The sequence below is a fragment of the Corvus cornix genome, chromosome 2 (assembly GCF_000738735.6).
Source record: "Corvus cornix cornix isolate S_Up_H32 chromosome 2, ASM73873v5, whole genome shotgun sequence".
Classification (NCBI taxonomy): Eukaryota; Metazoa; Chordata; class Aves; order Passeriformes; family Corvidae; genus Corvus; species Corvus cornix.
In genome coordinates this window covers 103,173,732-103,196,953 of record NC_046333.1, presented here as the reverse complement: position 1 = coordinate 103,196,953, position 23,222 = coordinate 103,173,732, and the positions used below count along the sequence as shown (strand labels likewise).

Sequence of the window (23,222 nt, the reverse complement as noted above, 5' to 3'; positions counted from 1 at the left end):
AAGAAAGTAACAGCTGGACTTCACTTAAGACTAAGCACAAAGAAAACTTCAAAGACATATTGCATGGCTTCAAGCTCCTGTTTAGTTTACATGTTCACTCTCTAGATGTATTTGCCTCCCTCCATTGCTTATATCAGGACCTTAAAGTGCTTACACTTGCAATGTATGTAGTTTCATTAGATGCCTTCCAATAGACAGTATGGTCCAGTTCTTTAGGCTATTACCTTAATTCAACCAAAATGACTGACTTTGTCTTTTGAAGTGTTTCAGAAAGTCCTGCAAATACTGTGAGTTTCTTAATGATAATAATCATGCTGGTCGAAAGGAAAGCTCCTTTAGAGTGATACAAAAATAAAAATGTGTATTCTTTCTTGTTTTCATCATAAATGCAGGCAATGTTAGAAGATGTATTGAAAGCTGTAGAAAGCTTGCCCCCTTATGTTTCAGTGCTTCATTGTGTCTGCTGAGTATTTTAATATTTATTTTTCTCTAAAAACTCTAATTTGTGGTTCTAGAGCCAGAACTCCTCTAACATTGTCAAGTTTATATCCCCCATGCATTTTACTTGGTTTTCTTCTTTGCTTGGTCAATGATTTAAGCCCCATTGGAGCTCTTGAACCTGTGCATTTCCTGGAGTTTTAACTGTATCCTGTTGTGTTACAAATAATAAATCTGGCTTAATGTGAGTTACTGGCAGAGGCTTATCAATTTTATTGTGAAAAAAACATTCTGGATTAGTCTGCACATTAATCTCCTCCTCCTTCTAGCTCCTTGGTATTTGTAGTTGCGTGCACATGGATGCACAGTGGCCTGAGGTACTCCAGCTGACATGAGACCATGCTGCACCCAGGGAGTGTTTACAGGGCTGTTAGTTACCCTAGAAGTGACACTGCCAGAGCAGTGGGAAGCAAAAGAGAATGACAGCTTTTCCACTGCCCTTTGTGAGATCTTCCTCACTGCTACACTCTCTGAGAAGCGACTGAGTGCATGCACTTTGTGCAGTACCAGTGTTTAGACAGAATCGAAAGTATTTGTGCTTCCTGCTATCCTTTTCTTTCATGTTACTCTAAACCATCTTTGCTTGCTACTTTGGATAAGACACCGGGTTGCTTCTTGCCCTAAACTGCAGAACAAAACGTTTCTGCCTCATGCTATTTGTGTGCCTTCACTGAGTGATTCATGCCAAGGACTGGTAATGTTATAGTAGTAAACCCAGGACTGCCACACAACGTCTTTTCCGATTCAGTCCAGGTGGAATCTGAAGGGTTTGCCTTGGATTTTGGGGTGCTCAGCTAACTAGGATCTCTCTGGGTGAGTGCCAGATGGAATTTATGGAGGCATCTACTCAACAGGAGTGGCTAAGTTGTACAGTGCATGCACAGTAAGCCTGATGCTTGTGGAGCCTTTCGTCAGCTCTAACTGATGAAGTGTGACATCCAGTGTGTTCCATGCTCAGACACAAGTCATTTGTACTGTAAAGGCACAATAGAGCTAACCTTTTTCTGGAAGCACAGGATTTTGTAAGCTCACAGTACATGGCCTATGTGCCTATGTTTCCTCCTGGAAAACTATGTCCTGCCCTGGATACATGGGTTTGTTTTTCATATAAAAGAAATTGGTCTTAAGCGAGCATCAACACAACAAAAGAATTTGTCACTTCTAACAATAAATATGTGTTGGAAATGTTTAAGATATTTGAACCAGCTGCTCATGACCAGCTTTTGCCTCCTGTAGGCATGTCCAGATGTTTCTTATCTTGTCCATACCCACTGATAATTACATGTAACATATTCTGCCACAATCTGTTTGCGTTCTTTAGTCTTCAACATTGAAAACTGGCTTATGCTGCTTCCTCTTAATATATATGAAAAGAGTTCTTTACAATTCACTTGAAAAAAAAATGGTTAACAGAACATACTCTTGTTAGTGTTAATCATTTGGGAACCCCTTCTGCCCTGTAGCTATAGCTTTGTAAGGAGAAAGAAGATGAAATAGAGTCCCTTTCAGATTTTGACAGACACATTGCAGCCATGCAGTGCACTGTCTCTGTTGCATTGGGCCAATGCTGAAGTGATGTGATTGCCAGTGTGGAGGAGAGGTCTGGGTTATGTCCCCAAAGGTCACTGTTGCCAGCAGGCAATACCTAGAGCGTATATTCCCTGAACTGCCCTAGCTCAAAGGGTTTGATTGTGAGAGCCCTCACACTGAAACCCACAAACAGAGAGAGATTCTTCTGCAATCTCCATGCTCGGCTGAAGAGTGGCCACAATGTGACCTTTGTTACAGCGGGGGACTTCCCTGCCACTTACAAAGAAGTTGCATAAGACAGTTGAAGAACCCAAGGTGAAACTCATTTTTAAATGTTGGCAGGTAACACTGACCTGCAAACTCTGCAACTCAATCTTCTAACGTCTGTTAGTACCTTGATGAATTGCAGACAAAGTATAATTAAATAAATGAAACTTTTAATTCCTGTAAATCTTACAAATATTTTCTCTTTTAAGTCTTTAAATCTTAAGATTCTTTAGACAACCCTTTTTGGTCCAAAAAATCATAGAAGCATAGAACATCCTGAGTTGGAAGGGACCACAACGATCATTAAAGTCCAGCTCCTGGCCCTGCACATGACAGCCCCAAGAGTCACACCATGTGCCTGAGGGCATTGTCCAAACTCTTCTTGAACTCAGACAGGCTTGGTGCTGTGACCGCTTCTGTGGGGAGCCTGTTCCAGTGCCCAACCACCCTCCGGGTGAAAAAACCTTTACCTGATATCCAACCCAAACCTTGCCTGACGCAGCTTCATGCCATTCCCTCATGCACCACTGCTGTTCACCAGAGGGAAGAGATCAGTGCCTGCCCCTCCTCTTCCCCTCATGAGGAAGCTGTTGACTGCTGTGAGGTCTCCCTTCAGTCTCCTCCAGGCCAAAAAATCCAAGTGATCTCAGTTGCTTCTCACACAGCTTTCCCTCTAGACCCTTCACCGTCTTTGAGGACCTCCTCCATATGCTCTCTAATAGCTCAATGTCTTTCTTATATTGCGGTGCCCAAAAGTGCCCCCAGCACTCAAGGTGAGGCTGCCCCAGTGCAGAGCAGAGCAGGACAATCCCCTCCCTTGCCTGGCTGGTGATGCTGTGCCTGATGCCCCCAGGACAGCGTTGGCGCTCCTGGCTGCCACGACACTGCTGGCTCATGCTCAGCTTGCCATCAACAGGACACCCCGGTCCCTTTTTTGCAATGCTGCTCTCCAGCATCTTGTTCATCAATCTGTGCATATGTCGAGGGTTGACCCACCCCAGGTGCAGAATCTGGAGTAAAATTAAAGTTGACAGAAATATATTTTGAAGAATCTTTTGTAGAATACAAAGACAGGCAAAATAGAGAATTCCTGTGTTTTGAAATCTAACTGATATGGCAAGGTAACAGCTTATTTTCAAACCCATTTTTGTTAACAAAGAGCAATGAGATTCACATGTTTTTTCACTTCTGCTGAGCCACAGGACGAGAAAGTTAATAATGAAATAAAACCCTCCTCTGCCTCTCACTCAAATACTCTGTTACAAAGGGGGGCAGGGTGACAGCACCAGTGAGCATGAGAGTTTAAGTATTTGTTATGCTAGATGCTACAGAGAGGAAAAGGAAGATTTCGCATCCACTGTCTACAACTTGCCTAACATCTGCAAGATAATCAGAACCAGAAGTGTGTAGATGGAGTTGGGGGGATATTGTTTGATATATACACCCTTCTCTGTGATCAGAAGCCATGAAGCATGGGGAGAAGGAAATAAGCAGACCACAAACAGTGCAGGAGCAAGGTCACCAGGAAGGAACCAGAAGATGAGAGATTTGGGTAAAGAGTGAACTGTGCACAAAAATACTATTTCCCATTGCTGGACTCTTCCTTTGCCTGGAATTTGTATACATTTTATTTAGAAGAAAGAGAAATAACGGTACGTGACTGATTGCTAACAATTTAGATTAGCTCTTAATAAGGAAAGGATAAATGTTGTTTCCCTTTCAGTGCAAGCTACCATCCCCCTTTTTACATTTGGGAGGAGCCGAGCAAGTGGTTATACTGATAGAATGATTGCAATGTGAAAAGGTGGATCTTCGTCCTACAATGACGAGGACAATTTGCTTCCTTCACCTTCCCCATTCCTATAAACGTGACTAATTGTGGTGAAGCAGGTTCAGGACCCACCGAATGAAATAAAGGATAACAACCCACAAGAATAAGATGTCCTGTCCCTTTGTGTAAACAACAATTAAGTGCTTTTTTTAACTGCAAGATGGCTTTATTGCTCCCATTTGTTTTATGGATTCTTTACCATCCATTACTTAATTAAACTCAAAATACAAGCCTGGCTTTATCATTACTGAGCCTGTGAGCAATCATTAAGTGTCACTGAGCCAGCTCTTTGTGTGGTTTTACAAACCTTTACTTTGAGGATGGGATAAGAATAGCTTATTGGATTGGTCCTGGCTATCCTGAAATCAATAGGTGGTATCAGATCCTGAACAACACACTACTGCAGCACATGTGGAAGATAAAATATAGGGTCAGGAGGCCTGTTTAGCTGTTGCATTTCATCAGCATTATAAACATACACCAGGCCAAAACCACAGTCACACACAGCTGAATCAGCTTTCTAGTGCCCCATGGAAATACCCTCCTTCCCTGCAATAATCTTTCCACAGAAAGCTTTCTAAATGATATTATCATATTTCTCCTTCCTGGCACTTTTTAACTCTTTCTCCTGTGAATATCCAGTAATAGAGGAGTTCTTTGATAACATTAGTTCTTACATACTTTTCCCTTCTTTTTCTTCCCTTTTTCAATATTTTATGTGGCTTTTTTTATTTTATTCCACCCTGGAAAGCATTTCAGCTCATCCCATGGAGTTGCTATAATTTTTGCTCAGTGCTTTTAGGTTCATACTCCTCTCCCAACTTTTTCCATCAAGGAAGCCAGGATCTGAGATCCCTCCTGTGTTTAATTTAATCACCATTTCAGATTAGCTCACCACTGCCCATGTATGTGAGGGAACAAAAGAAACTGAGCATGAACTTTGTGATCGCTGCTTACCTAACAGGATTGGTTTACAACTTTTCTGTAGGAACAACAAAATCAGCTTAGCGAAAACTTTTTCTTATTCTAAACTTTTCTTCAGACACTGAGAAAAAAAGACCAAAAAAAAAGGACAGCTTGAGGGTGAAAAAATGTGTCAGGAACAGAGGTTTTCTTTTGCAAGAGTTCCCAGGTAACAGGCAACCTGGGCTTCTTGAGCTATTTCTGAGACAGGCAGGCAGATTGCTAAGTCAGTGCTCTTACAGTGCCCTTCAAGAATTAATTAAAAGCAGTGAAAAATATGTTTTGCTTCCTCAGTAGGATTTTTTTTTTCCTGAAACTGTTTTGAGCAGGTTTGGCTGGAGGAAATGGGAGACAACTGCCATTATCACATAAAGACAAGACCACTTCCTCCAGGACAAAAGCCACAGGTATATGGGTCAAAACGGCAGCTGGAAGTCTTTCAAACACATGAGCTTTTAATAGGCAGGCTCAGAATAATTGGAGAAGGTTTGTCCCAGACCTGGAAGCAGATGTTTACCAACAAGGATAAAGCACCTCCGCCTAACCTTTCTTGTTATAGTAATTTTACACAGCTTGGTTTAATCCAGGTTGAGATAACAAGCCTCAAATATGAAGTTCTCAGGAGACTTTGTTAGCTGATTTTCCAAATAAGCTCCACACTTTTAATATTGTTGTAAATGCACATTAATTACCCAGGAACCTTAGACATATTTGGCAAAGCTGGTTGCCACAGCAGTTGTTGCCGTGCTACGTGTTCTATTTTGCATTTAGCTTTTTGGTATGGTAATATTACAAAATAAGCACACTCACTGTGGGGAGAAAAGCAGCAACCCACCAAGCCTCTTTTTTCCTAATATGGTGAAATAAAAAGCCTTGGTCCGAGCCAGCTGAAGTGCTGATGGAGCTGAAGCCCAAGGATCAGTGTGGTGTGGCACCTGAAGAGCACAGAGGTCATGGTCAAGATTCACACTGGAAGGGCAAGAAATGTTTAAATTCCCTGACCATGACTAAATGATGGGAGCCAGTGATGCTATGAGGGATGCCCTCTTCTCGTCCCAGCTCGTGTTTGATTCCAGACTGGTGAGAGCATTCCTTCCTGCAATTGCTGGCTCGGGAGCTCTGGGCTGTGCTATATAGCACATGTAGGGACTTACTTTTCACAAAGGTTTATGTTAAGCAGGGACATGAGTTTCTCAGTGAGCAGCAGTGTGGGGGTCTCAGGCCCTGAGCTGAAGAGGAGGCTGGTGAGGGACAAGCTGTGGCAGGAGGACAAACAGCAGGCCTTGGCATCTCCTCTGCTTGCACAATGTCCAGTGAACAGGGGCCCCAAACACCATTAGAGTACCAGGAAGTTTTGCCTTTTTCCTTATTTGTGTTCATGATCACCTTTTAAATGAAAGAGCTCAGGTTTTTACAGCAACAAGCAATTGGTTGGTGGGCACTGTTTCCCCATCCCACCTAGCTCCCAGCTGAAGAGATGGGGTTTTCTGGCTGCTTCTCAGGGGTTCTGCTTCTGCTGGTTAAAACCTCTGCTCGGGGATGCATGGTACAGTATCAACTCATCATATTTAAGTGATATTTGGTTTTTTCTTACTTGCTAATGTGGGGAAGATACATAGGTGAATCCATAAAAGAAAGGGAAATCCATAAAAAGCCCCCAGAGGCTGACATGTCCAGATGCATAATTCCAATGATTATAATTTATCTGGTACCCCAGTCACGTGAGGCTTTGGGAACAAAAGCCAACTCAAACTCACAACTCCCCAGAGGGAGAGCTACGACCGAAGCACTCAAATAGCTTTAACCACACTTGTGTCACAAATTCCTCTCTCATTTGGTGACTGTGGCTTTTTCTAATTAAAACAATAACAGTTTCAGCACTGTGTTTTAAAGCAAACAATCTGTTTATGAGGGGAGAAAAGGAGAGAAACTCTGAAGACAGCACTTCTCTTCCCAGAGAACGTGTCTCCACCGCCCCATAGCATGTTCTCTCCTGCTGCAATGTTGTCACCCATCAGAAAGCTTTGCTTCCCAGCTTTGCTTCCAAGAGCACAGGGGCTGGTTCGGCAGATGAATTATCCATATTACACCTATTAGCGTTCAAAAAGAGGAAAAGGCCTGAGCTTTTCCCTTTATAAAGCTTGATTATGTCCAAAGCTGGACTTGTTGTGCTCTGTCATTTCCACCACAGCTCCCCAGCCTGGGGCTCAGACCTAGCCCAGAAGGAACCACCTAGATAAAGTGAGGAAGCTCTACAAGCCCCAGGGAAGCAGCCAGCCCTTCACTGATGAGGAAGGACAAAGCAGAGGCAGCAGTGCAATGAGGGAGAAGCATGCTCAATCAGCTTTATTAAATAATACATTGTTTATACATCCATTAAGAAAACTTTGATAAGGAGGGAAACACTGAAAAGGAAATACGTTTTTTTTAGTGGAGTAAAAGTGATGCCTGTGGTTTGAAACAAAGGCGTGTTGGCAGGATAATGCCATACAGAAAAGGAAGAGAAAGGTGAACTGCGTTTGAATTAATTCAGATAAGTGAAGGTTCAGAAGACCTTATGTCAGAATTTTCCATTAATTCCTGTGGTCTAGCTCTGTGCCAAAATTGTATTACCTCCTAACTCCTTTGTACAAATATTGTTGTGGTTATTACTACTGATTACTATATCTACTGTAATTACTCGTACAAAAGCTGTTTACAGTATTGCAGCCATAATAATGCAAAAGAGCAGAGTCAGACGATTTTCATGGTGGGTGTCATATGAGATTTTGAATGAATTTGTATAACTGTCTTCAGCTGCAAGTACTTACAGTAGGGAAAAGACAAGAACAAAAGAGTAATGAACAAACGTTGTTTTAATTCAATCACTGTATTGAATCTTAACTTGAAACTAGATTTATAGTGAATCATAATTTTTTGAACCTGTGATCACAACCTTCTGTCTGACCTAGAATATACTATTTTAATTCAAAGTCAAATTTTGTTTAAAATTATTTTATTTTAACTTAATTTAAGAAAAAAAACCCAAATCTTTTTTAAGTGTTTTAAAATAAAAGGTAATTACTCTTCCAAATTAAAATATTTCAGGTTTTTAATTCTTTTTTGGAGTGAAGATGAGTTTGTAAAATATTTCAGTGTTCTCAAGTCTCATTGTCTTTCCCCAGAGAAGTTTTCACTGAAGCATTTCAGCCAGTAAGGAAAACAGGAAGGGATAGAAAGAGAAACTGAGGCACAAAGAAATGAAAATAGTTTTTCAGTGTCTCATTAGATGGATATCAGTATTAGAAATAAAAATTGCATTTCCTGAGTTCCCTCTAGAGTGGGAAATACTGAAGGACATTAAAGAGATAAATTAGATGCAAAATACATATCCATCTATAATTGTTATGAGCAACAGAGACCGTGACAATTACCAGAACTATGTATTTGGCCTCTAAAACCTTGTTCCCTACTTCCTGGTACAGTCACAGGTCAAACCCTGGTTGCCTGCTCCATTTGCATGGCACAAGTTAGCACAGATAATTTTAGAATAAGATAATAGTAGATTAATAGTTAGAAAGATAATTTTATTTGTATCACTCTCTCTTTTCAGAAAGTCTCTCTCTCGTTGTAGAAGAATTAACCGGATGCTTTCCAACGAGTCAGCACCTCCTGCATTCAGTCGCTCCAATTCACAGGCTTCCATGGACAGCACTTCCATGGAGGACTTCTGGTGTGAAGTAGAGAGCATCAAGGAGAGCAGAGAAGATGGATCTGAAGAAGCAATGCTCTTGGAGTTTAAACCTGCTGATGGTGAGCACACAAACACTTCTTCCTCATATCTTGGCTTTGCCTCCTCTCTAAAGAGTCATGCCCTGATCTCCTTCCTCGTTGTCACAGTCCAAGCAAAAGTGCTAGGCTGAGTCTATGATCATTGTAGCTCCACTTCTGAACATCACAGTCAATGACTGGCAAGAAATAATAATTCAGTCTGGTTTATACACTGGAGCCAGTAATTAACTTCTGAAGTAAGATTCTTTGCATTGACTTTATTTATGCTTCGGGAGGACAGATACGGTGTAATTCAGAGAAGAAAGGCACTCAATGAAAACTAAATTTCCAGCATTAAATAGACCAAATTAAAATATTTAAAGTAGCAAAATGTTCATTTAGTATGCTGGAATTTTAAATTTTCTGGCTTTTTGTAGGATATGATTCAGAAATTATTAAAGTCCTGAAGCAGTTTTTGGTTAGATGTCATTTAGTGCTACCAGGAATTTGATATCTGCCTGTTTCTCTGAGATTGCCCAATTAAGATACCATTCAAGGAGGGTTTAGAGATAAGTCTGAATGCATGGAGGCCTACCTAGTTCAGACTCCCCACTTGACCAAATCCTTTCATCACTTATACAATGTATCCTGAAGGTATTACTACCTCATTCTGTCACCTTCATGTTTTCCCCTCTCTTGTCAGGTACTGTATTTGGAAAAGCGTGCAATAGTGTGTGCTAGCTTGTTGCAATGCAGCTTTGTGTTATCATGATCTGATAACATCTAGAACAGCAGGTCCCATTTTTTTTCCAGTTAGGACCCCACTCACAAATGCATTATATTGTGTAACACAAAACACCAGGTGTATACAATGAAACCAAATTTCTTCTGAGGTTGTCACCCTCTGATAACTGCTGCAACCCTTCTGTGGCTCCTTGCCACTAGTCTGGTAACTGCTGATCTAGGGATAGATTTTGAAACGATGGTGTGTTCCTTCCACACAATTATTAACATGAGTGATGATGCATATTTTTACCTTGACCTGCAATGGGATGTCATTAATTCTGCTACCAGGAAGAATGGTGTAGAGGGGGGAAATGTACTACTTTATTAAGCAATCAAATATGCAACCAGTCATGGTGAGTAACCCACACAGAGGTATCTAGCTCCAGCCATGTACTGTTTCCATGGGAAACACCTCCCATTCACTCATTTCCAGCTGGGCTCTCCTGGAAGCAAAGGGGGAAGATCAGTTCACCAGAAATCTTGGTCTGCCATGAAGATTATGGTCGGCCAGCTTAAATCCAAACTGCACTCCTCTGTTCCTAATTGGGAAAATTCCTGTCTGATCATACTCTTTAGCTTGGAGACTCCAGGAGGAGATTGTGAACCTCTCAGTGCCTCCTCCATGCAATTGTCAGGATGAACTAACAGGTGTCCCTGACTTGTCTGCGCAGTCAGGGGAATGACACAAATCTGTGAGCTGCCAAGCTGGGTAACTCAGTAGGACAAGGCAACTCAACATCTAATTTTCCAGAAACTTTTCCATCAGCTTCATCACTGCTGAACTAAATCCTCTCAACAGCCCAAACTCTGCTGCAGTCCCATGTTACCCTTTGTCTGATTACAACTCATCGCATTGATTTTTTCCCCTCTGTCCTGAATTAAAAATGAGACTGCAAGTCAAAATGCAATATATCTCCACACTTCATTTACCTTCATATTGTTGTCTTAAACATATATATATGTATTGCATACACCCACACACAATCAGGCAGTGTTTGTCCTAGTTATTAACATCAGGAATATATTCAGTCTGGGATTATAAATCTTGGAAATAATATTGAGTTCTATTAAGGCCCTAATAGGATAATACTCCGTGCTGACGATGAAAGCACTAAAAATCAATGTGGAAACCCTCAGGGCAAAATAAAAGCAAATATTCATCACCCTTTTGAGATGTCTTTGAGAGGAAGAGGTGAAGATCCTTAAGAAGGAGGCCAAAGTGTGATAGAAGGCAGGCAGGCACAACTGTCAAAACTTCAGTGTGATTTGCCAGACATCATGTGCAAGGGACAGACAACAACACACTTACTCTGTTGATGTTAGCAAATACAGTCAAAAAAGAACACAAGATCATAACAAGTGACACAAGGGATGAAAATGTTGGGGAGGAGAAAATCATGGGGTATTTAAGATGCCCATGCTGTGCAGAATTGCTTTACAATTTTTGTTACAAGGCTTGAAGGCTGTAAGGTTATATGTGTGAGCTATTTCAGGTTATATCTGAAATTCAAAGCAAGACAAGCCTCTTTCCTAGCAAACTCTCAATTACCCTCTCAATTATCTGTTTGTCTTCTGGTGGAGCAGAATCAAATACAGAATCAAGACCCAGCTGTATAAGTAGCTAACACTATAAAAATAATGCTTTGTAAAATAACAAGGGGGGGGTGGGGGTTAACCATAATTTAATACCAATGTGTCATAAAATTTTGAGGGGTTTTTAATGCATAAATTTCTTGTCTTTAGTAGTTTTACTCCTCTGATTGCTGTTGCTATGTTAGTCTATTGTTGTGAGTGGTTGGAACAGGAAAAGGGCAAAAGCCAGAGAAAACAAGTCACAGGGTGATTAGTAAGCAGGCAGAATTTCATGTCTGCTCTGCTGTTTTTCATAGCAAGTTTGATTACAGACTCAATTCTTGGAAAGAATATGTCAGGACAAAAGCCAAAATTAATATAATTTAAAAGCTGAAACATGGACAGATGTGGCTCCAAGAGTGGCACACAAGAGAAGAGACCTTCTTAGAAACGAGTGAAAATAGCAGGAGAACCACTGGTTCAAAGCTTACAGAGAAGGAAAAGGAACAGTCTGTCATCCTGTCTGTGGATACAGAAAGGATAAGAGCAGAGACAAGCTATTTAATGGGATACAGGGCTGGTCACACCCCTGGCTAACACAGAGCAGGGGGTTTAGAAGCAGCTATTTTTGTAGTGCTTTGTAAAGAGGCAGGGCAGTTAACAATGAAGTCAGTGATGGCACATGCATAAGATGCTTTTGCTTGTCCCTACAGCCCAGTCCTGTAATTTTCTCTTTTGTGTATCTAACTGCCAAAGTGCAGCAAACTGGTGTCCATCAATCAGCCTGCATTCTGATGTCAAGAAGAGGCAATAAAGGGATAGTGGAAATACCAACCTGCCATTAAGACTGGCACTGGGACAAGAACAATAAGTGCATTGAGAAGTTGTTTTATAGAACATGCTGCAAATGAATCCATTTCCTGTTTGACATGTTTATTTGTAGTACCTCTTCTTCAGTCAGGGCTGGAACGAAATTACTCTCTTGTGTCAAGCAGCTTACTGCTGAGCTGGGATTGCACACAAAACTGAAATGAAGGACCTCAAAATCTTCTATGTGAAGAGAAATTTTAAAAGACTATGACTGCTTACTTGAAAAAGACCACAAATCAAAAACAATGACAGCAAAATTCAAAATTACTGAGTGATGCAGAAAAGGTAGGTGGGGACCTTCTCCCAGTCAAATAATGATAGGGCATATTCATTTAATGTAACAGGTAGCAAGCTGGAAACCTGTATTGTCTTCACATGGACAGGTTTTGGTAGTGAGGGGACGGCAGGTGTGGCTCTGTGAAAAGATGCCAGAAGCTTCTGCCATGTCTAGTAGAGCCAGGATCGAAAACAATTCTTCCCACAATGCATAACCTCACTATGGAACCAATTACAGTATTGAGCCAGTTGGGAAGCAGGTATTGAACAGGTCTAAAGAAGATATTAGTCACTAACTGAGATACCAAGAAACACTGGGGTGTACAGTGCTAGTGAGTCTGTAATCATTAGAAGTTAGGATGATACCTAGCATGCAATGATGGCTATTTCTGCATCTTCCTTCCCTACATGACCTCTTGGACATCTACCCCTTCCTGAGCTTTGTTCTTTAGTGAGCAGCTCTGGTTCTTAATCATCTTGTTGAAAACAAGCAATTGGACTAGGTGGATACCACCCTTCTCTCAGTGTGGCTTCTTCACTAGCTGTCTGACTACCAGCCAACCCTCTGGAATCTCAAATTGCATCATTAGTGTGCAAATACATCGTTCTGTTGTATACATGCCTTCAGTATTTCTGTTCATTTGAATTGGAATACCAATTTACTTTCCATCAGCCAAATGGCCTTCTCCAGTACAGCATGCTACAAATGGTGAGCGTGGTGCAAATGGTAACTGAGGGGATTTATGCTCTTGAATTAGGGGTTAATTTCCAGGGGCCTTGCTTTGTCAGGCTGGTTACCCTGCTGCCTTCCTCACATGCATATGCTGATGAAATGCCTCTTCTGTTCTCCTCATACGCCTCTGCTGTGCAGACGCTGACAAACTGAAAGTTGACAGTATGTTTACAAAACTAATTTAACTTGCACTTTTGGCCTAAGAAAGGTGGGAATTAGAGTATTCTCAAGGTAAAGGCTGGGGTAGCAGTCTGTCATGCCAACTCCTTTCCTTCAGCCCCCTCACCCTCCACTGTCAGGCTTATTAACGTGCTGTCTTTCTCAACAGAAGGAGAACTGGAGGCAGAATGGCTGCAAGATGTAGGTTTATCCACACTGATCTCAGGAGCTGAAGAGGAGGATGGCCAAGCCCTGCTGTCCACTCTGACCAGAACTCAAGCTGCTGCTGTACAGAAGAGGTACAACACCTACACTCAGACCCTGAGGAAGAAGAACAAGCACACAGTCCGGGATGTGCGAGACATCTTTGGCACCAGTGACTCTTCTGTAAGTATCCTCGTGAATGTCTTTGATCTTAATTTTTATGCAGTTTGCAAGTAGCTCGCCAAGGTTTGTGCCAGACAGGAACCCTTTCCTACTGACAGTGCACAGACGGCCATTTACAGTTTCTGACCCTAGGACCAGACTGTACACACTACATTTGAGAGGAAAGGAAGAAACCAAATACGATAGATGTTACACAGTTTTGTAACTAACCTGTAACATAACGTTGTATCTGTTACCAGCCTTCCTCATGCAACCTCCTATCAAGACTAACATTTACGCCTTTATTTTTTGGAAATTGGTGAGTTACCCTTGGCACCTATTCAAATTTTTGATGGCTTCTGGGGACACTTGCTATTTACTCAGCAGTCTCAGCAGTGAAGTAAAACTGGTCTCATGAAGCAACTGGGATTCAGATATGCATAAGCAATTAAACACCTGCCAGCATGATTGTAACTTGTACACTGGCAGTTACATTTCACTAACGTGGCAAATGAAAACCTATTAACTGTTCATTTGCTTCATGGCTTCAGAAATCAGCAGTACCTCTGGAGGTTTCCTCCACTTTTCCCTGAGGATAGCTCTGAATGCACAAGTTCCTGTCACCACATGTTTTGATTCTGGTGAATGCAGTCAACTGTGTGAGCTTAGTCCACTGCTCAAAGCAACACGCATGATTTTATGTTTATCACTCATGATATCTTCAGTGGAGTCACCAGTAAGTTCACAAGCTCACCTGTGAAATTAATATTAAAATTTTTGCCATTGCAGAACTCCAAGAAACTATTTTTCATTAGATATCACTTTGTCCCTTCCTGTGTTTTCTACCTTCTCCTCAAGGTTTGATATATTGGATTAATTAAAAGAAAAATTGGGAAACAAAATTGTAGCTGCATAGTTATGTTAAGATTACAAAGATACAATGGCCAGATAATTAAATTATTTATCTCCAAACTAAGTATCTGAATTCTCTTTAACCTCTTGCACATATCCCACCAATACATCCAGAAGTGTCCGGTAGTTTCCTGTGGGCAGTCTTTCTTTCATGAGAAAACATCAGGCATGTTTTCATGAACATTAAAAAGCTGGTGGTACTTCTAATTAGCTTAGCCCACTTATCCTGATTCAAGTATCTGCAAACCTTAAGATGTTTAATTTTTTTTACAAAAGCTTATGTTTCCTAATAAGTTTCAATCAGCAGAATAAATGTTGTATATTTCCTCTCAGATGGTCACATTATTGATCTATTTTTGACCTGCTTATTTTTCCCCTTCTCAATTGCTGAAGTTTCTCAATTGGAAAAGGAACTTGGATCTTCAGAGTCATTGCCCTTCAAATCAGTGTTTTACCTCCTCCAAAATTCAGTTCACTCACTAGTTCTGCATTGTGAAAGTCTGAAAGATAAGATCAAATGAGTAATTGTCTTCTAATTCTTCTTCCCACAAAAATATGCAGTTCTGTAAGTGCTTACTTAGACGTCAAACACAGATGCACAAACACTACTGCAGCCCACCCCATCACCTCCCTCCAGCAGGCTGTGAAACATTGTATTTCTAAAAGCCTGCAAGGCCCCAAGACTCTTAATTTTCCTATTCACCAGTGCTCCTATCTCTCCTTCTTGTTACAGGATTCAGAAACTTTGTCCTAATTATCATCCCTTCAGGGATAAACACACTTCAGAAGGGCTTGTGTCCCTGACCCAAGGGTTTCCCAAGTAGCCTTTTTAAGGGGGTGTCAGCAGTCCCTGGGGCGTTGCTGCCTCTTTGGGCGTGGCCCTACAGCTGCTGGTGAATCTTTGTGATGAACAGGGAGGAGAAGCACATTAAAAACAAGCCAGCCAAAAGAAAAGAGTGACAGGGGATGGGAGGGGGCAAATCTTTTCAGCACAGCTGTGGAAAAGAGGCTGGTAAGGAGACTGCTTGAAATGACATGGAGTTTTGCTTTCCCATCCTGCCTTTTAGCTGGGAAGGGAAGAAGTAAACGTGCTGTAAATAGCAAACCAGCTCTAATTGTTTCACATAACTCTATAATCCTCCCCATTAGGAGGATGGATTTACACCCTCTTCCCACCAACCTAAGGATCACAAGAGCTAGAGGGATGGGTCACAGGGTGGATTACTCTCTTCCTTGGCTAATAATGAGAGAAAAGGTGATTAGCTCACTAGGGTCACCTGAAATGAGATTTAGGGGACCACTAAAGAGGCATAAATTAGTTGTCATCTGGAGTGGGGGAAGAAAAAGATAGATTTGCCCCAGTTTTTTTCTCTCTGTTCTGAAAAAACTCTGCCTGCCAGATGTTTTGCTACTACTGCCTAGTGGCCAGGCTCTACATGAGTCACCACAGACGAAGGGGTGCTTTTCCAGCCATCCTGCCTTGAGGTCCATGCCCTCATGTGCCATGATTCCTAGGGGCAAAAAGCTACCCCTGTGGGAGATCACCCTTCCAAGAGCCATACCTTGGCACATAGAGCAGCCTGTCCACGCTGAGATGCTTTTGCTCTGCTTCAGACAGGTCTACAGCCAGCAGACTCCACTGACAGCCACACTACCAAGTTTTAAATTGGATGGTTTATTAATCACAGTGGCCTGATTTTCCTTCCTGCTGGTACCCTGCCGCTTCCATCAGAAGCTATCGGCTCTGCTAGTGCTCAGAGCCTAGAAAAATCAACAGCAGAATACAAATGGGGGACACTCATACATTGATTCTGTTATTGAAGAGAGGAAATGAAGCACTGTGCTCATTAACAGCCCTACCCTGTATGTTGCAATTAACTAAAACTCCTGAAGAGTTTTTACAAGCATTTTACTTCAGCAATGTGTGACAAAATCATGTCCTAGTTAAAGAAGAATCACTAACTAACCCAGAGCTCTTTGCATGTAAAAGGTGTTTATGATGGCAGTACTTGGAAATATGAATATATTCAAAGCATGGGAAAATTGGATCCTGGCCAGAGCTATAAGGTTATCCTCCTTTGCCTTTATTTCCCTTAGCTGCAGGGCTGAAAATAACATTTGGTCTCTTTGGTGCTCCAATGATATGGTTTTACATCTTCTACAATGAGGGTAGCTACTAAAGAACTGTCTACCTCATCTCCATCCTCTCCCTGCTCTTCTGATTTCCTCTTCCCATTGGAAATTCCTGCGTATATTTGGGCAGCAAACAGTGGGCTCATTTTTCATACAATCACTTTCAGTCAGAAATCAGGATAGGGGAAGCCTCACCTTTGCTGGAGCCCCAGGAAAATGACTAAAGCTGTCCCAGTTTATTTAAGGACACAATTTGACTCTTGGTCTTTCACATTCATTGAGAGAAGATCTTCAAAAGTTCTTTAATTTTCTTTTATACTACAGAAATAATGTGGATCTTTAAATTCATGCATTAAAAAGGTTTTATTCCCAGTCTTCCCTTCATTTTTACATCTTACCCTAAGATTTTAAAAAGTCAAGGTGGGGGAAAGGAAGACATTTTCACAAAGGAGACACAGATTTGGTTTCTTTATACACTCTCGCTGTGAAGGCTGGGAAATGGGACTGAGGATATGACATTTTTAGGTACCCCAGTTATTGTGCACAGTTCACATTATTCAATTGCTCCAGGCTAGAGCAGCCTGCTGCCAGCCCTGCTGGGTGCCAGGCAGAGGTGTGCAGTCCACTCCATCTTCCACATCCGTGTCTGCCAGCTCTGCCCTGCTTATCAGAACCAGGTTACTGCAGGTGCTTCACGACTCATTTCACTCCTGTAACAAGGCTGGAAGCATTTTTTAATTAATAAACTTGACTGACTGTAAATCTGTTCTGAATACTGTTCACAGGGTCAGACATTTTGAGCACTGAAAGTAGATGAGCCAGTTGCTAATGTTTACCATTAATTTCTCCATCTGGATCTTGAGGAGAAGCATAACTACTTTTATGGTTGATTTTCCCAAATTGCTGAGGCAAGTTTAGCCATATCTCCACTTCTATACTCCCACCTGAACTTTATAGTACTTTTTTATGTCCTGAAGCTTTTTGTGAAAATATTGTGGGATTTTATCATAAAAGCATCCAGTTCTCATTTCTAAAAAATCAATGGTCCTTACAGTCTTCTGGCATAGGAAGTCCATGTGACTCAAATCCTGCTTGCTATCAAGTTCACAAGCCACTGAATGGACTCTCTCAGGAGAGATTATATTCATGTTACATTTGACTTTTGTCAGGAAAATTAATCCACAAACAACAGAGGTTTATGTCCAAAAAGGAGACAGAGGAGTCCTGTTACTTTATTCAAATAAGGGGAGAGGCCATGGGGCATTTCCCCTGGTGTCTCTCAAATTTTTGGAGAGCGCAGCCTCCTATTTATCCTAATTTCCTTACCGCATTTCCCTCTCTCTTTCCCCATTGGCTGAGGTACTTGGGAGGTACAGACTCCCCAAAATGCCTAAGACTCCCTTCTAATGTATAATCCCTCCCATCCCCTTTATTTTAATTCTTATGGAATTTATGGTTCTTCCCATTGTTTTTTTCATCTTTCAATATCCAATTTCATTTATCAGCAGACCTATAATTTATTTGTAAAGACAGATCTCTTTCTTTCCATTCATCAATCAGTGGAATCCTTCCCATTGTTTCTTTTATCTCTCAGTACTAGTTTTATCTACCAGCAGGCCCACAGCTTGTTTGTAAAGACAAGTCCCTCATTCCTTTCACTTTGTTACCCGAATAGCTCAGGGCATAAATTGAATAAAACAACTGCAACATTATTTCGGGCTTCCAATTGGAAGAACTGTCTGTCTTTTAAATATCTGCCATTTTTTAGCAGCCTGAATGCTCCACATATTGACCACAACTGAGGAAAACAGAATTTCTGCCCCGAGGCATTGCTACTTGTTGATAAACAGCTGACTTAGCAATTTGAAGAGTGATTTAAAGACATACTGAGGACTCATGGGGGCCCAGAGCTGCGGGTTCAGCTGGAAAACTGGGTCTGCTCCATCAGGCTCAGGGCGGGTGAGACAGCAGGTTTGAGAAAGGCTGCGGGCTTCAGGGACTCCCACAAGGATGCAAATAACAGCAGAAAAAATATAAGACAGGTTTGAAACATTGTGGTTATTTTCACTGAGTAAACTTCAGAGCATTTTTTAAATTCCTGACCTTGTTTTTGTTTGCTCTTTTTTTACTCAAGAACAAATAGTTGAGCTGCTACTGCCCATGGAACACAAACACTCAGATTTGTCCATATGGGCCACAAAACTGCTGAGGACAAGGCCAAAACTCCACTGCTAAGAAGAAGTGACAGTGCTTCAAAGTCACCCCCTGGGCTGCCAAGACACTTCTCTGCAGTGCAGAATGATTTCTGGAGTGAAACGAAATGAATTTGACTATAGAAAATGTTTCTTTGTTCCCCCAAGTTTTTTTTTGCGGTTCACTGATACAAGTATTAGTGTATAACCTATGGGAGGACATCCATCTATTAATAACTTTCTGGAGCCCAAATCACAAGAAGTAGCAGACAGACTGATTTCTGACAGGTCCCTGAGAATAGTAGTACTCAACATGTGCCAGAGAGTCTTCAAAAAGATTTGTGGCCAAAATGATTAAAGCCAGAATGATTTACAATTTGAGGAGGACCTTTCGGTTAGTCTAATTCTGTACGGCAATTTACTTAGCTAATTTCAGTCATTTTATAGGACAGGACTCATTAGGTACAGCAAGCTGCAATAGTACTGACTTCCACATGGTCCAAATCTGTGCAGTCTTGGGGAAGACTGATTTTCAGGCTTGGCTATGAAAAATACACCCTGAAGAATCACAACAGGTTGCTTAATCTTGTCAAAAGAGTGTAAGCTGGGAATGATACACCGTTGCTTGAACTGTAGCAGTTTCTGTCCGTAGGCGTTTACCTTCACTGCAGTCTGATCGTTTTTCCTTGCCTATCAGCCCACATTTGAGACAGTTCCAGTGTCACCAGTATCTTCTAATGGTATCCAGCTTCCTGGGCAGAAGCCAGTTTGGAAATCAGTTAGCTGTGAGTATGACAACATGTAACCAGTGTTCACTTTCCTCCTAGTAAAATGACAGACAGAAAGACCCTTTTGTGGTTCAGAGGTTAGTCCCCTTTCATGTTGGGGCAGTGCTGCATGTATTTCCTTGACAAGATCATTGTCAGCTTATTGTCATGCAGGAACCAAAGTTTCCCACTAAAGACCAGTGTTGTACAGACACAGACTGTTGCCCTTGAGGGATCAGCATCTAAAAAATGCTGATCATTGCAAGGCTGGGAATGTAAAAATAATCTGTAAACAATATGGTGCAGAATTTGTCCAAAATACGTCATCAGTATATTTTCTTGGTGCAAGCCAAAAAAAAAAGAGGCATGTTTCCTCCACACTTCTTCTCCAGTACTGCAGAAACTGTAGTATTAGAAATTTGTAGTTTTCCTGGTTCTGCCCTATTGTTCTGATCTATGAATGGTCTTATCCCTTAAATGCTTTGCCCTGACAGTGATTGGCAGTGCTAATGAAAGTAATAGCTCTTCTGTACTCAGTGTCTGGATAATTGTCAGCAACCACCCATGAGAATGTCCATCTTTTAGTTTGAAAGCTCTTCCCATCACCATTGTTCAGGGCTTAACTAAAGGAATATTAATATCCAAATTTCTAAATACTTCCCTTGGCTATTTATCTTTGGATACAGTGCCACAGACATTTTCCTTGTTGGCAAGAGCTGCTCTGCTGATACTTTTGTTCTGCAAGCAGTTCTGCTGAAACAAATGCGGAACCAAATGCCCAGGGGTACTATGAGCAGTCTGTGGTCCCAGGTCCAAGGGTGGAAAGAAAGATGGAAAACATCTTAAATGGCTTGGACATTACACAAAAACTAAAGCCACAGTACAGAAACCAGAAGCCACTTAATAACACACTTAACTTTCTTCATATCAGACTTGTAAAATAAATGGTGTTGCAAAAAAGTCCCTGTAACTGTAATTGCAATGATTCAGAGAACATGGGGCATGCACAGGTTTATAAGACATGTAATGTTTTTTAATTCACTTTCTGATTGCCATGGCTTTTGAGTACTCTTGTGTCATGCTAGTAAATTCTCTCTGCAGTCTTGAGGGCTGAAATTTTACTTCACTTTCAATTAAATTTATTATTCCATCCCAACTGGGTTTAGGACCTGAACCTTACAGAAAAACTAAAAATTGACCTGAGATACTAGACATCCATCAGGAAAGCTGGCAACCCTGGAACTCATGTATGTTATCACACTTTGGCCTCCATGACAATAGCATATTTCTGGACTTGATTGTACTGATTTGAAAAATTTTCCTCTGACATCCAGTAATTTAAGGAGGTGACTAAATTTTACAGAAGAGCAATAAGTCATTTCACAGTATCTACTAGAAATGCCAGTAGATTTAGCATTTTTCAAACTGGAATATTGTACATTTTGTCCTGTTTTGGTCCTACACACCTAAACTATCAACAATGAGAAATATGTGTATGTGACCACATAAAATATATGCACAATGTCTTGTGATTGTAAATAAGTCACCAGTAACCTGAGAAACTGTGTCAACAGCATTTTTCTGTCAAGACCTTTTGTTTTTAATTGTTCATTTGACAAGTGCCACCACAGTTTGCTGGCCTGGGTAGACAAGGATGGAGTACAAAAACTTGGTAATTCCTGATAAACAGGAAGTTCCAGCTTGACTATCTTTCTCACAGAAAACAACAAGTTAAATAATCTAAAAAGAAAATAGGGATTTTATTTCTAAGGGGTTATTTCCTCGAGACAAAACAGGAACATGCTGTGGTTTGCACTGAAATTCTTCTTCGAAGCACTTCCTTTATTACTTTCTCAAGAATTTTGTCATCTTGGTTCAATTTTTTAATGTCTCTGTACTAAATGCAAGCATCTATTCATCATTCATATACAATTTCCCTTATTTTCAGCTAAGAGCTGTCTAGACTGTGGAATAGATAAAGGCAGCCCATCCATAACAGAAGAGCTCTCCTATGAGGTCTCTTTCTCAGAATCCATTACAGTCCTTCCAAAAACCCAAGAGTGGCCAAAAAACCAGAGGTTCAAAAAGGAAGACTCGGCTTTGCCAGTAAGTTTCTTCTCCATGTATTTCCTCAATTGTTTTCTTTAACACAGCAATTTCCTGCTTTATATCCCCAGCACACTGGAGTCTGTTCAGACACGTGATCTGTCCTTTGCAGCGTGTGCTTTGTAGAGACTTCTCACTGTGCCTGCCTACTGCCTGTGATTGATTCCCAGGGAGGCACCAAAGTTAATATGGGTATCCAAGCCACATTTTTACTTGCACCCATCATGAACATGTGCACCCAGATGAGTATGAGTAGCTCAGTCCACAAATATTGCATCATCCATCATTTTTTCATACAGAAATAAAAACTTCTTACTGGCATTAAAACTAACAATCATTTTCATTACTGGTCTGCTTTCCTACTTTTTCCCCCACAGATTATCTGCCTTTCATAACACATGGATTTAAAATTGCTTTGCAGATGGAGGGAGGAAAGCAAACCTTAGTCCTGCAGCAGTACTGGCTGTCTCCAGTCAGTATTGAGTGCAATCACACTGTAGGAGATACTACATGAATTGTTCAGGAAAAGTTTGCCATGTCATCCAACCAGACATACAATGAGCAGTTTTGTCATTATCTGGAATTATTTTGTGAAGTCATGGAAGTCAATTTTCTACTTCCATCAGCCCTCACAACTTCCATCACTGAAAACTGGAGGTTTAATGTAGTGCTTGCAATACCACCTCTTTAGTGACATGTATGAAATGGATGTGAATTATTTGGAAGAATTTCCTGAATGTTGTGATGTCCTGAGGTCCCAAACTAATCTGAAATTGTTACAACCCATACAGATATTGAATTATCTGAGAATTATTCAGTTGTCCATATCAGATTCCACCAAGGAAGAGGAAGCTGAGATGCAGAAGTAAGCTTCCATGTTGAATGATAAGACACCAAGTAAATTACCTAACTTACGTGAAATCCCTGTGCCTTTTTTGTGTCTTTGGTTGGTTGGGGTTTTTTGTGGCGGTAACTTGGTGTCTTGTGAAGAGTAAGGGTATCTCTGCACTCATCATGATTTTGGTGTTTACTAAAACACATGCACACCCACAAATTGTTCTCTGTAACAGCTCAGACAGCTCCCAGTTGACAGAGCAGAGAAACTGATGACAAAGAGGGAAGAGACGATGCTACATTGAGTATCATGGATCTGTGGCTTCATAATTGATAAGTTTTAGAAAACGCCAGTATTGCGCTGGAGTTGAACGCTCTGCATGCAGGACATAATTTTGTGAGCTCAGAAGACCACACAAGAAACATGCCAGCTCACTGCAGAGAGTTTCTGAATAAAGTCAACAATCATAGCTGTTGATGTTGGCCTTTCCCTTACTTCATCTGCTGCCACTTGTGGTACTTGGTTTTTTCCCATAATGACTCAGACCGTAATGGGCCTCAGCAGAAAAATCACCTCTCACTCTGTTACACTGAGCAACCAGTCACCTACACTCGGAAGGACTGTCCCTCCTTCCCCATGGTGGGACAGCGGGGCTGCACTGGAGGCTGAGCAACAT

The 23,222-nt window shown here is 41.2% G+C and overlaps 1 protein-coding gene across 7 annotated transcripts in view; it reads left to right on the top strand.

Moving 5' to 3' along the window:
• The window catches only part of ARHGAP28 (Rho GTPase activating protein 28), a 77,210-nt gene that overhangs the window by 32,845 nt on the left and 21,143 nt on the right, over positions 1–23,222 (top strand). For 3 of the 7 annotated variants that reach the window (XM_019284023.3, XM_019284025.3, XM_010396318.4), the window contains exons 2-5: positions 8,682–8,881; positions 13,405–13,622; positions 19,536–19,623; positions 21,554–21,711. In XM_019284023.3, coding sequence (XP_019139568.1) covers positions 8,682–8,881; positions 13,405–13,622; positions 19,536–19,623; positions 21,554–21,711 — 664 coding nt within the window. Of the gene's footprint in view, positions 1–3,366; positions 5,497–8,681; positions 8,882–13,404; positions 13,623–19,535; positions 19,624–21,553; positions 21,712–23,222 lie in introns of those variants that run through there. The other 4 variants (XM_019284024.3, XM_019284027.3, XM_019284026.3 and 1 more) reach the window with 3 other exon arrangements.